This window comes from Pyrus communis, chromosome 9 (assembly GCF_041283825.1).
Source record: "Pyrus communis isolate YQ-2024b chromosome 9, ASM4128382v1, whole genome shotgun sequence".
In the NCBI taxonomy this organism is placed as follows: Eukaryota; Viridiplantae; Streptophyta; class Magnoliopsida; order Rosales; family Rosaceae; genus Pyrus; species Pyrus communis.
The window spans coordinates 25,356,094-25,369,201 of NC_142573.1; the positions used below are offsets into that span (position 1 = coordinate 25,356,094).

Genomic DNA, 13,108 nt, shown 5'->3' on the forward strand with positions numbered 1-13,108 from the left:
TGAGATGCATCAGTAAAAATCTGACACGCTATCTATTAAGATATTGAACTATGTGCTTTCAATTTCTTATTCTTTATTAATGGAATAGAAAAGGGAATTTGAAAGTCTTGGGATGGGTACTAGTTTAACCTAAAGGTGTGCATAGGTTCTAACTTTAAAAACATTCTCCAATTTTCAAATTTATTTTCACACTCATATAACATACAAAAATATCTTACACATGCAGGTAAATAAACAAATAAAATGCGCACACCGGATGTAGGATTTAGTGAGGCAAAACTCACCGCTCGAAATGTCCTCGAGCTTCCAACAAGGACAAACACTAAAAGAAAAGAGTATAGGAAGACTTACAAAACTCATCAACTAGACACGTATACTAGTTGACAGTTATGCCTTTGCGCTTTGTTACTCGATCTCTCTTCAACTTTCGAGTGGAAGTGGTACAATAATTAACATGGCCATCAATTACTTTCTTGTCGAGCTTTTTAAGATACTAACACGATTATGAATAATACGAAATGTAATGATTTTCAAAAATCAACCAATTACAATAATCACAAGGCATATTTTCATAATTGATTTCAAATTTTTTTTTTTGAACAAATGATATTGTTTACACTAAGCGAGATGGATGACTTAGCCTCACAATAAGTTAACAATAATTTGGTTGAAAATTGCCTTTGGCGAAAATCGAATCTAAGACCTCTCACTTACAAATGAAAAAGAAAACCACTAGACAATAGTATTAAGTGACCGTAGTTGATTTCGAATCAAAGCCAAATAAAAAAAAAAACATGAAAAATATGATTTTCACTTAAAGTGAGAAAGAAACAGATGTAGAAACAGAAGCTAACTTCTTAAACGAAGGGGACTAGACAAGACATGAACAAGAGGGATCCACTGAAGAAGATCCTTTCCCTTCCCTATTTTCGGACTCACGCAATTGCAAGGGAGAGCTTTGATATGGTTTTGATGCTCATTTGGAGTATTTGGTAGGAACGCAACTCCTTTTATCGGAGTGGAGTCTCACAGCAGCCAATGGATATCCATTGTAGCATTGAAGCTTGGCCGCATAAATACAACAAATGGCACGGAAAGAAAATGGCAATAAAGCAAGTTACTGCGAAGAAGTGGAAGAAGCCTGAGTTGGGTGTTTGAAATGCAATTTCGATGGGGGCGTTGGAGGAAAATGGCGAAACAGGAGGAGTGTGCGTGGTGTTCAGAGATGAAATGGGAGAGTGCATGCCGCATCAGTGGACTTCGAAGGAGATGCATAGTTGGTTCTTACGGCGCTACAACGGAATACAGAGGATGATACGTCTCCTTTGGGACATTTGGTGAATGATGCTCGACACTTCTTGAGTTCGATTCTCCACACAAGGCTGATTTTTACTAAAAGGGAGGTTAACAAGGTTGCACACAGGTTGATTATATTGAGTTTATTCTTGGATGAACAAATGGTGTGGTTCGAAGAACTTTTTGATGTAATCACTGATCTTACGTTTGAGGATAGCATAACTTTGTAATTTTCTTGGTGCGAGACGCTATTTTTCCTTTTAATCGGATTGAAGTCCATGATAAGGTTTTTATCGAAACCCCTTAATGCATCTTAAACTTTCATTGTACTAATCACTGATCTTACGTTTGAGGATAGCATAACTTTGTAATTTTCTTGGTGCGAGACGCTATTTTTCCTTTTAATCGGATTGAAGTCCATGATAAGGTTTTTATCGAAACCCCTTAATGCATCTTAAACTTTCATTGTACGCTTATATCATTATCGAATCAATGAACACCTATTTTCTCTCAAAAAAATAATACGGAAGTTAACTGTAAGAACCAATCTTCTACCTTTTTATTCGATTCAAGGATCTAAATTAACGAATTTTTATTTTAAAGACAAAATCTAAACAGAAAATATCATTCTGTTAAAAGAAAAAAAAAAGAACAAAAAGAAGACTGGTTACTCACCTGCTAAATGTGAAAGGAAAACGAAACACCATAGCGAAAATCCAGTTAGTTTCTTTCTCGTTCGACTCCCACTGGCATTCAGCAATCTCTCGTCGCTTTCTCGAAACCCTAGCTTTTTTGAATTCTCCCTTCCAGTTCGCCCTCTTGACCTCAACCGCAGCCTGCAAATCTCCGAAAATCTCCGAAAATAGTACGGCTTCTCAAACTCCGCACAATTTTATTACGTATTGATTGTGTGTGTGATGATTTTGGGTTCGTTACTTATTGATGAATGTACAATGGTAGATGTATAATTGCAGTTTTTGCAACGGAATGAGATCCAGAAAAGCACTTCTGTTAACCTTTTGCTTTTGGGCACGCACTGTGAGTGTGTTTGGATAGTTTGATTGATATGTGAATTCAATTGTTTGATGTAGTTAGATTAGGCCGAAAGATAATTTAGAATGATCTGATTACTTTGAGCGATGGGGTTTGATGGGGTTTATGTACCTCTTGCTGTACTACTGATTTCTGAATTGAAGCATCCTATATTCTGTAAAGTTTCAATTTTGAATTTTTGAAAGAAATCTAAGAGTTGTGATTACGTTATAGAAACAAAGGGAAAACAATATCGCAATGCATAACTTTGAAAACCATAAGGTGCCTAGAAAAGAGAAAAAAGGTTTGATATTTATAATGTTAAACACTTAAGGAATCTTGTTTATTTCCTTGAAGAGTTTAATTCTCGGTGGCTGAGGTTGCTGTTTAGTTTTCGCTGATCGAACTGTTTCTAGAGCCTTGGACTCATTACTGAAGAGCATTATGGCTACTTATAGTTTGCTGTTTAGTTAGCGTTGAACTGCTGTCTGTTGAAGCATAATGGCTACTTATCGTTTGGATAGCCCTAGGGTCTGGCTGGGCTGCAATGCAGTGTAGTGGTAGTTCTCGGGAATCAATTGGTCCTTGCTTCATGTCTTGCTTATTCGTAATTATGAAATGATTGGTAGAGCTGTTCTTATGGAAACATGTTGTGGGGTTGGAGCAGAGTAATGCATAAATGACGTAGGAGCAATTTTTATAGTGCATATTCAAGACCCACAATTCTTGCACCTAAACTTAAAACATAGCACAATACTTGTAAAAGCAGCCTATTTCACATAATTTATGATGTCTCTGGCCAACTACCTACCATGTATGAAACCTTCTGAACTGAAACCTTCTGGAAGTAGAACTATTAACTCAGATACTCACAAGCTTAGACACAGAGAGACATACATGCATGTAGTTTTATAAGGTGCATCCAAATCTTTGTGGAAAGTGACCCGTTACATGGGATAACTGAGATTACCTACTAAATGCAACATTTTTTTCAATTTAAATACTCAACATTTTTATATTTAGGGTTAATAGAAGTAGCAAATTCAGGACATTTTTTTAACAAAGGCATGGACAAAAACGTAAATCTAGAATGAAAGTTGTGACTTAATCTAAATGTTTGTGACCTAAACTAAATGAATACATTAAACTTAAGTGGTCCAAGCTATGAAGCATGGATACGGGTACAGGTACGGTGCTACAATACAATTTGACTTTCAGAGCTCCTAAGAAGGACAAGGGCAAGAATGAAGGCAGAGCAGGTCAAACCCGCTGCGTATTGGAAGTAGCTTTTTCATGATTCGCGAGTCGACGCAAATCGGTGGAGAATCGGAAATGTCGCCGTTCCTGGATGTGATTTGTCACCTTGGTGACGAATCAGTGCTTCATATGGTCCAACTGAAAAAAAAAAGTGGCAACTACTGTTTTGTCAACAAAAGAAAGCAACTTAGTATTCAGTCTAAATTTTCTGTGTATTGGTTTGCCTATAAAAGAAACACATTTACTGCTGTACCATTTTCTTTTGTTCTTATTGTATTGGTTTTCCTATATAGAAGATCTTCACTAGCTCAAATTGCTTGCTTGCTTGTTTTATTTTATTTTATGCTTCTTTTCTAAATCCAAACCCCCAGGTGCCAAGTGAAGGAGATGTTAGGATGGTAAGTGCTGAAGAAAATGTTGTGTTACAAGGGAAGATCAAAAGGAAGAAGAAGAAGCAAGTTACCACTCCTCGTCCTGCATGCTCATGGGTGTATTTTAGGTACCAATCAGTTTCTGTAACTTAAATTCCTTTCGTATTACTGTATGTCTTCTTCTCCACATATTCATTGCAAATGTTGAAACCAACTTTTATAGTCGGGATTTCATCAAGGAATACAGCGCTTCCCATCCTGAATCCTCTGGCCTTAAAGCTGTGAGTCTCGTTCTCTTTACTCGCCAAATGTTTGGCAGCGCCTAATCTACTTTGATAGTGCAATTAAAATATATTTAAAATGATGACCTTTTATTTCAGGCCACGAAGGCAGCTTCAGATGCATGGAAGTCTATGAGCCTTGATGAGAAAGAAAAATACACAAGGCGTGCTCGTGAAGTGTGGGATAACTACTTGAGTACAGCTCCAACCCGCACCCCTAAGCCAAGAAAACAGGTATCTTTTGTTTTCTTGTGACAGTTGTTTATTTGTTCATTGGACTGGCTGAATCTTTAGCTTTGACAATGCAGGCTAAACTAGTCACAAGATGTTCTCCTGGCCGCTTATTCAATGTGATACAACGTCTTACAAATGAACAGAAGGCTGCAGTGAAAAGCATGGGATTTGGGAGCCTTCTTGACCTCAGATGCCGAACTCTCCGCCGCAGCTTGTGTCTTTGGCTCCTGGAGAGGTTTAACACTACACGACGTAGCTTGGAGATTTGTGGTGAGCGTATTCCTATAACACCAAAAGATGTGGAGCTTGTGATGGGATTAGCAGCTAGTGGGAAGGATGTGGTAAACTCAGGGTCTGATGACTTGATTGCGGATTTGCGGCACAGTTATGATGCTACAAATCATGGTATTTCAGTCAGACTCCTAGAGGAGAGGTTGGCAGAGCCTGAAGCAGGAGAGGAATTTAAGAGATCGTTTGTCCTCTATGCACTGGGCACGCTTTTGTCCCCAACAGCAAGGCTGGATGTTAGCCCTTCATTCCTTCACTTTTTGACAAATATGGATGTTGTCCATCAGTACAATTGGGGAAAATTCTTACTTGACCGGCTAGTTTGCGAGGTATCTCGTTTTCATCAAGGGAAGCAACGTGCAGTGGGTGGCTGTCTTTTGTTTCTCCAGGTAAAATACTCCTAAAATTGAATTCATCTTAGTTATTGGTACAAACCAAACAGTATTTTCTGAAATCTTATGTTTTCTCAGCTCTTTTATTATGAAAGCATCTCTGTTGAGGAGAATGGTGCATTGGCCCCTGCCCTTGTTCCATCCTTATCTTCATGGGGTGAGGACGAGATTACTGAAAGGGAGAAGTTGGAAAGAGAGCTTGGTGGCTATGGATGCGGGGAGGTACATTTACATTTGGAAAGTTTGATACAAAGCCATATATTGGGTTCTCAATGCTTGCTGCTCCTTTGCAGGTAGTGTGTAAGGAGAGGTGTCTTGATCTGGATTCTTGCGAGTTTATGGGCCAATTGGATAGGCCACCACCAGCATGCAGTACAAATAATGGGGTTGGGGATGATACTCTCCTTGAGCATAAGGAGAACAAGGTAATGATGGATGGATTATGCTTGTTGTCCAACAATGGGGTTGGGCATGATGCTCTCCTTGTTGGGCTTTCTTTTCCTTGGTTTGGTTGGTTGGTTAGCTGTGGTGATCAGTTTCTCCTTTCTCGTGTCCGTCTTTCGGATTTTTTGCATTAGCTGCTCTGGCAGGTAGGTTTTTTTTTTTTTTGCTATCCCTTTGTTGTTGTTCTTTTGTTCTTGCTTCCTGGGTTTGCCTTGTCCCCGAGTCTCTTAATGAATTCATGTACTTACCAAAAAAAAAACTCTTTCTTCTGTTGTAATTGTTTACCAACATTTCTTCCCTCGACAGATTATGAACCCGCAAAAACTCATACTTGTTTTTGGGACTGCCTCTTAATGAGGTTTCTCATTTTCATTTTGTTGTTGCACCATCTGGTAATTCACTTATTAACTGTACAACAACAACAAAGCCTTATCCCACTAAGCGGGGTCGGTTGTATGCATCCTAGAATGGCATTGCGCTGGTTTTTGCGCCAAGTCTTCCGTTAGAACGCCACCGCGCTCAATTAATATTCTCCTATTAACTGTAGGGAAAGAAAATGACATAAATATTTACAATGTGCTTATGTACTCTGTAAGTTGAAGAGCAGATTGGTGAAATTACTTCAGAGGAGGTAATAAATTCACTGCTTTTTCACTTGTTCCTTGCATATTCCATGTCTTCTCTTGGATATGATGATTTTGTTTGTTTGTCATTTTTAAGCTTTTGTAGTATTTTCCCTTTATGTATTTCAAGTACGTAGTAGTGAACTAGCAGATAACCCTGACTCTGAGAAAAGTAACGAATAACAGATCATCCTGCCATGAAAAGTTTGAGGAAAAGAAGCGAAAAAGGAAACAACAATAGAAATAGAAGATTTAAATTTATTTTCTGTCCATTGTCTTGCTCTGTCATTTCCTATAAAGGTGAATCCCTTGATAGAGTTCTCTTCCCAAGGTTAGTGTAAGTGTAACAGGAAACCGTTGTGATATTTGCAATGTTTGGTAATCGAAGCGATAAATTTTGGGTCCTAACCTAATGTGCTTTAAAGAGAGAAGAAAAGACAGAAAAAAAAAAAAATAATGAGACTTCTGTTTACTAGGATGTCATGGTTACACAAGTAAATCGATACGTCAGTAAAAGTTATGTTACCAATTTTGAATCTTTAACTGTTTGTCCCGCATCATCTTGTTGTAAATAATCTTCGTTAATATGTTTATACAGGAAAATATGCTAGTCTTTGTTGGGAATAAGGACATAGTGTGTGGTGACATTGAACTAGTAGTTGAATCAGTCAGAACACCGTGTCGGAACAGAGAGTATGGGTGTGAGGAAATAATGGATTACATGAAGAATATTGACCATGAAGAAACATGCATCTATGCACCATGTCCATGCCCACTTCCAGACTGCAACTTTGTAAGCTCATTTGAACAGTTGCCACTGCATTTCAGCAGTAAGCATTGGGATTCTGGAAGGCGTTTCAGGTACAACACCCCTTTAGCTGTCTCATTGGGGATAAACGAACAATTTCTTGTTCTTCAAGCAGAGGAGGATGGCGCTCTCTTTCTACTCAACAAGGGTACAGAAAGTATTGGAAACACAATCACGATAACTTCAATCAGACCAATTTCTTCAAGGGGAAGGTTTGCGTATGACCTTGTATCAATACGTGGAAGCAGTTCTCTCAGATTAAAATCAGTGGCAGAAAACTTTCCGGGCGGGGTGGAAGGATTTCGCTCAATGGACTTTCTTCTGGTTCCATTTTGTTTTCTCACTGCAGCCGGGCAACTGAACCTAGATGTGTGTATACAGAATTCTAGTGAGCTCAGTGTGCATGTCCTTGATTGAGTTATTCGTTGGTGAAAATTGTAGTAAAGGACGTGACAAATAATGTTACCTCAGCTGTCATTATGTCCAAGCTAGGTTTCCTGGAAAGTCACTTTGTAAATAGCGATCTCGAAAGTGACTAAACAGCAGGGAAAAGCCGTTCGCCAGCCATATAAGGTATGTGTTGAGAATCCGCGACAGGTGTGACTAAGAGTTGATCTGCCTATAAACTACAGTTAAAATGGAGCTTGCAATTCTTCCTGCTTCCTGGAAACCCTCTGCAGAGCATCGTTGTGAAGTTTGATCGGTGACACGTTGATCTGTATATACGATATAATCCAGCACGAAACTGATGAAATACATATGCAGATTAGGATATAGGTTACAGATGCAACTGGGAAATGACGGTGATGCAATTTGTACCATGTAGCACAAATCTTGAGCTTTGTTTCTTGTACAGTAAGTTATGTTTGTCCAAATTTTAGATGAACAAGTTGATCATCGTATCAAGTAGCCACACTTGTAACTTTTAACAGATTACAGAGCTTCAAGATTTGTTTCTTGTACAGTAAGTTATGTTTGTCCAAATTTTAGATGAACAAGTTGATCATCGTATCAAGTAGCCACACTTGTAACTTTTAACAGATTACAGAGCTGTAGATTAAATTGTGTAGATGTCTGATCCATTTCTCCGTTTATTTGTTTTGCTCAACAAACATTACTCTATCAGTGCTATTCTCCCTGGAATTGAGAATCAGCAGCCCCCATCCCTCCTCTTCTCTCTGATTCTTAATTCGTCGTAACCTTCCGGCTTGAGTGTTGGGGTTGAAATCTTCTCTGCAACAACAAAATGGTTAAGCAGGACTTATAGGGTTCGCATCGGACTTCCTCTCACGATGAAGTGGGACGGAAATCTACGTGTGGTTCCGGTATCATTGTGTGAGGGAGTCCTATAATATCAATTTAGTTAAGTAGCTAAGGGCTCGTTCACGTAACTATAATCAAATTTGGAGAAATTGGATTGAGGAGAAATTGAATTGAGCTGGAGCTGAAATGGCGGGAATCAGAATCAAATTCTCGTTGAAACAATTTACTAAAATTATCAAAAGTTGGCGTACCAGATCATATAAACTGTTTACTAATTCACATGAATTGAAATTAAAATTAATGTGATTATTCAAAATGCCCCTATTCTAGTGATTTATTTCATATGCTAATTGTTATTTGTTTTTATTTTTTTTTGTAAAAATTTATTTTATTAAAAAAAATTAATTCTTTTTAGTTTTAATACTTGATTTTTTTTTGCTAAGAGAACAAAATTTGGTGTCGGGTTAATGTGAAAGGCAGTCTTGGAATTTTAGAAATAAGTGAGGGTATAATGGGGAGGAAAAATTCATTCTGATTCCTTCAATAATCCGGAATTCAATTCCCACCAAATTGTAAGAAATCCAATTTCTCTAAATTATGGAGTTGGATCCCAAAATTTGTGTGAGTCACACCAAATTTTTGATTCCTCAATATTTGGTAAACACCAGAGTATTTCGTAATTAGAATTTGATTCCACTTTTTTTTATCCCAATTACCCTTCCGTACATGTGCCATAAAAGTACACACAGGAGCTGGGTGGTGCCGATTGAACATCATAGAAAGGAGGATCAGATGATTAATTACTTAATTAGTGGTGTGAGTGTGAGTTGGGAAATCCTGCAAATCCAAGTCCCCCATTGCCATGAAAACTTGCATTATTGCCCATCATAGAAAAAACATTGCCATCAGCTCCAATTGCATTTCCATTTCCATTTCTGTCCACACAAATGTGATCGAATTCAAAATTTTGTCCTTTCACTGCCAATCATATTTGGTTGGTGGTGGTGGTGCTTGTTCTTCTGGGATCTCCGTTGGTGTGGATCAATTGTTGGTTGGAAATTGGAGACTAAAGAAAGTTGGGGTTCCTCAATAAAATTAATTAGTAATATGGGAAATAATTCAACTACTTATAAGCACATACAAAATCTCTCTTTCCCCGATAAAGGATGATACTCTCCACACGGCCCCTCAAATGTGGTAGTTGGGCTTCACATGAGGGACAACCTACTCTGATACCAGAATTCCAACTTTCTTCATGGTACCAGAGCGGGTTTTTAGATCTGGGCCTAAATTATTGGGTTCACTTACAAACATGATCAATGTAGCTCCATGTCTGGCCAACTCAAAAGCAGTCCGACGTGAGGGGGCAATGTTGAATAAAGCAAAAGGTCCCATATCGGTCTTCTTACAAAATAAATCACAATTTTTTTATTAAATGATTCCACTTTTAATTGTATCGAGATCATTTGCATAAAAACTTCACACCTATTGATTGAACAAATAATTAAATAGAGACAATATTAATGTTATTAGTGGTGGACCGTAGCCCATCTCTCTCAAACTTTAACAGAGGCCAGAGCTCTGGATGTTTGCCAGCTCTCACCAACTTTGTAATTGAAGTAGAAAACTCTACATTTCCTATAACTGCGATCTTCTCTTCTTCTGCCTCTATGTTTACACTCTAAACACCTAAATTCACCTCAAAATTCAAAAAGTGAGAAGGGCATTCTGATAAGTACACAATTAATGTTAATAACTCAAAAAGAATCTGATAAAATGTTTATGCGCCATATGTGAGTAAGACGAATTGGCTAAGGCAACGTGACCGTTTCTTTTGCATTGAAGTTTGAATCCTACTCCTCATAACTTAAATTTATTCAGAATATCACATTGTCACAAACCAAGAAGTTAAAGATTCTAACAAATTTGCACATACCGTACTCCATCAGTGCTAGGGCTGACCAAAGGCTTCCTATGTGCGTTTTCCCTCACGTAGTTACTAACAAAAATATCCTTTTTCTAAACACAAGGGACTAGTCTCAATTGTTAAGAGTATTTTACTCTGCATCTGAGATCTAATATTTGATTGTTTCCCAATCCCCAATATAGTAGTATGATGGTAGGTTGCCTTGGTGGATAGAACTTCTCTTCAAGACATTGTGTTTTAGGTTCAAACATTCCTCATTCTCTTAATTTAAATAAATTAATATAAATTATCTTATCGTTTATGAAAGAAATAAAAAAAGAAATATTCTTTTACACATTATAAAGTCAGCTGAGATCTAATATGGGGGCTAGGGTTAGTTGGAAAACCATTATACACATTAGAATCCCAAATGCCACCCAAACGAAGTGTTAGAAACCAACCAAGAAAACTGCTAGTTTGCAACAGTCATACAAACAAGGAAAACCACAAATACCAGTAAAAACTAAAATCTATATCGAAAAACAAAAATAAGGGGTAAGTGTCCCTAACCCCATCCGTGACTAATCTAACATCTAATCTAACAAGATATATCATTTGACGAAAAAAAAAAACAAAAACAAAAAAGCAAGGGCATGTTCAAGATATATAGAACCTTGGATCTTTCCGAGGAGTTTTTTAGCTGTCTGCTCACATCCTTCACAGTTAATGTATATATCCAAGTACAGATTCTCTCTGGATCTAAAAAAACTGAGCCTAAGGATCAAATGATTCGGACCATTGAAATTTGATTCAACCGTTACAAATAGGCCCCTCTAAAAGTTGTAATAATTGTAGCTGTTTGATCAAATTTCAACTGTTCGGATCATTTAATCCTTAGGCTTAGTTTTTTTAGATCCGAAGATGATCTGTACTCTATATATCCATCCTTGTCAAAACGGATGGGGTACATAAAAAAGTGAGTGCTGAGTCCATGACCATTTTGGTCTGTTCATATTCAGTCATTCACTTAACTGGAAGAAGTATTTGAAAAAAAAAAAAAAAAAAAACTCAAAAACAAGGAAGAAGAAAAACTCAAACCGAATGTCATGTTACATTGATCAAAACAAGAAGAAGAAAAACTCAAACCATTAGTCTTATTCCATTGATCAAAACAAGAAGAAGAAAATAATTATAAATTGACAAGGCAACTACATCTTCTTAAATACCGAAACATTCTAACATAAATTACACCAAAATTCTAATTTTTCCAACAATTTTGGTTTAAAAGTCTGAAAAATATAATACTTGAGAAAAATTTACCGCTGAATTCTTTTTTATTTACTAAAGTGCTGTTTATCAGTTTCATGATTATCAGTGCCATTGAAAGAATTATGAGGTAAAAAGCTTAAAGATGCATAAAGTGGTTGGCAAGTACCAAGCAAGTACTTGGTTCGTGCCCTCCTCTTGTTTTTTTTTTTTTTTACTAAACCCCCACGGTATGAAGTAAATTTAATTAAAAACGAAAAAAAAAGTTACAAAAGGGTATTTCTTCATTATGATGAGTGAACCCCCAGTGCATATAATAATTGGATGCATCAAATTAAAACCCTTTTTATTAAATAGTAGAATATTATGAAAAGAAGGCAATAATTCATTCCCACTTTCATCCTAATCGAGTGCATAAAACTTTACTGGGGCCAAAAGTGAGTGGAGAATATATAGAACACATTTCAGTTGGCCTAAAGCATTTGGATATAGGAAATTCCGGCCCCTCAGAATTCAAAAATATTAATTTCAGTCCTGATGTTGTTATCAATTGTAAAAATTAATGCATGATTTTTGAGAATTATTAACTCTATTTTTTATTAGAAGTTTGTCATTTCCTCAGTTTTTATTAGAAGTTTGTCATTTCCCGAATATAATGAGTTTCACCTTCTGTTTTATCCACTTTAGGTCAAAGAAATTCCCCGATATACTGGCACAGAAAAGAAAACAAGAAGAAGGAGATAAGTGGGCAAAAGAGAAAGTCAAATATGTAAACTTATTGGTTAGGTTTAGGATCCCAAGGACATGATTACTACTTAGTGGTGCTTATTGTAATGCCAGTTTGATTGGTAAAGCAGGATCTTGACATTGACTCCCCTCCCTAACAGGAACTGAGATGCTTTATGGAACACTATGTTCAAAGCCAACGGATTTGAAGATTCAAATCACGGATCACTCGTTTAAATTTCTTCGGCCTTTATTAGCAAATTCATTGGTTTACTCACGTAAGATCAAAGATTCAGGTCTCTTTCTTTTAAACAATTCGAATCTTTAAATCCATCGACGTCCGACACAGAAATCTGGAAAACATCTCGATTCCACTAACAGAAGCTTCAGTTCTTTTGTTCTAATCTTCGTTTAAAATAGTGAAAAGGTTTATTGTAAACAAATGGTGGTGCTCTTATAATCATTTTCCTTTGCATTTGAATAAAACATATAGGAATGCTGTCTCCATTGTCTATTATTTTAATCATACTTAGCGGCGTGCGGCGTGCAACAAAGATAAGCCAAACACCATGATATGAGTAATGATAGGTAAAACTCAATTTGAAGGCTAAATTTTGAGAACTAAAAAATATGGAGGTTGATGATTGATTTATTTGTTAAGTGTTGATGGACGTGCTCATTTTTATTGATGACACATCATTTAGTTTGCAATTTTAGTCTCCAAATTTAGTTTCCCTAACATTACTCCCATGATATATATTTCTGTTTGACCCCCACGCATGTTTCTTTCACATATGTTTCCAAATTTAGTCTCCCTAACATTACTTCCAGGCCTGTCAAGATTTTAGACTGATGGGCTAGTGGCCAACTCCTAACTATAATAATATTGTGTCGCACCCATATCACTTGCACAATACGATA

The 13,108-nt window shown here is 36.9% G+C and overlaps 1 protein-coding gene across 3 annotated transcripts; it reads left to right on the plus strand.

The window, feature by feature from the left end:
- The first annotated feature begins 1,919 nt into the window (after positions 1–1,919).
- Positions 1,920–8,106, plus strand: LOC137739401 (uncharacterized). Of its 3 annotated transcripts, none has more exons than XR_015966459.1 (9): positions 1,920–2,161; positions 3,957–4,084; positions 4,180–4,237; positions 4,337–4,471; positions 4,546–5,148; positions 5,230–5,373; positions 5,445–5,576; positions 6,817–7,881; positions 7,992–8,106. XR_015966459.1 is itself a non-coding variant. In XM_068478970.2 (8 exons), exons 2-8 carry the CDS (start codon positions 3,981–3,983, stop codon positions 7,441–7,443), a joined length of 1,803 nt encoding a protein of 600 aa, XP_068335071.2. In that variant the 5' UTR covers positions 1,923–2,161; positions 3,957–3,980; the 3' UTR covers positions 7,444–8,106. The 3 variants fall into 3 exon arrangements, 1 of the variants encoding a protein (XP_068335071.2); XR_015966460.1 differs by lacking the exon at positions 7,992–8,106 and adding an exon at positions 6,143–6,226 and having other exon boundaries at positions 1,962–2,161; positions 6,817–6,954; XM_068478970.2 differs by having other exon boundaries at positions 1,923–2,161; positions 6,817–8,106.
- The last annotated feature ends 5,002 nt before the right edge of the window (positions 8,107–13,108 follow it).

Bases quoted from the DNA above. Each gene is read 5' to 3' on its own strand.
- LOC137739401 (XM_068478970.2), top strand. From the start codon at position 3,981: ATGGTAAGTGCTGAAGAAAATGTTGTGTTACAAGGGAAGATCAAAAGG. The intron at 5,149-5,229 runs GTAAAATACTCC...ATGTTTTCTCAG, and splicing joins GCTGTCTTTTGTTTCTCCAG to CTCTTTTATTATGAAAGCAT. The intron at 5,374-5,444 runs GTACATTTACAT...GCTCCTTTGCAG, and splicing joins GTGGCTATGGATGCGGGGAG to GTAGTGTGTAAGGAGAGGTG.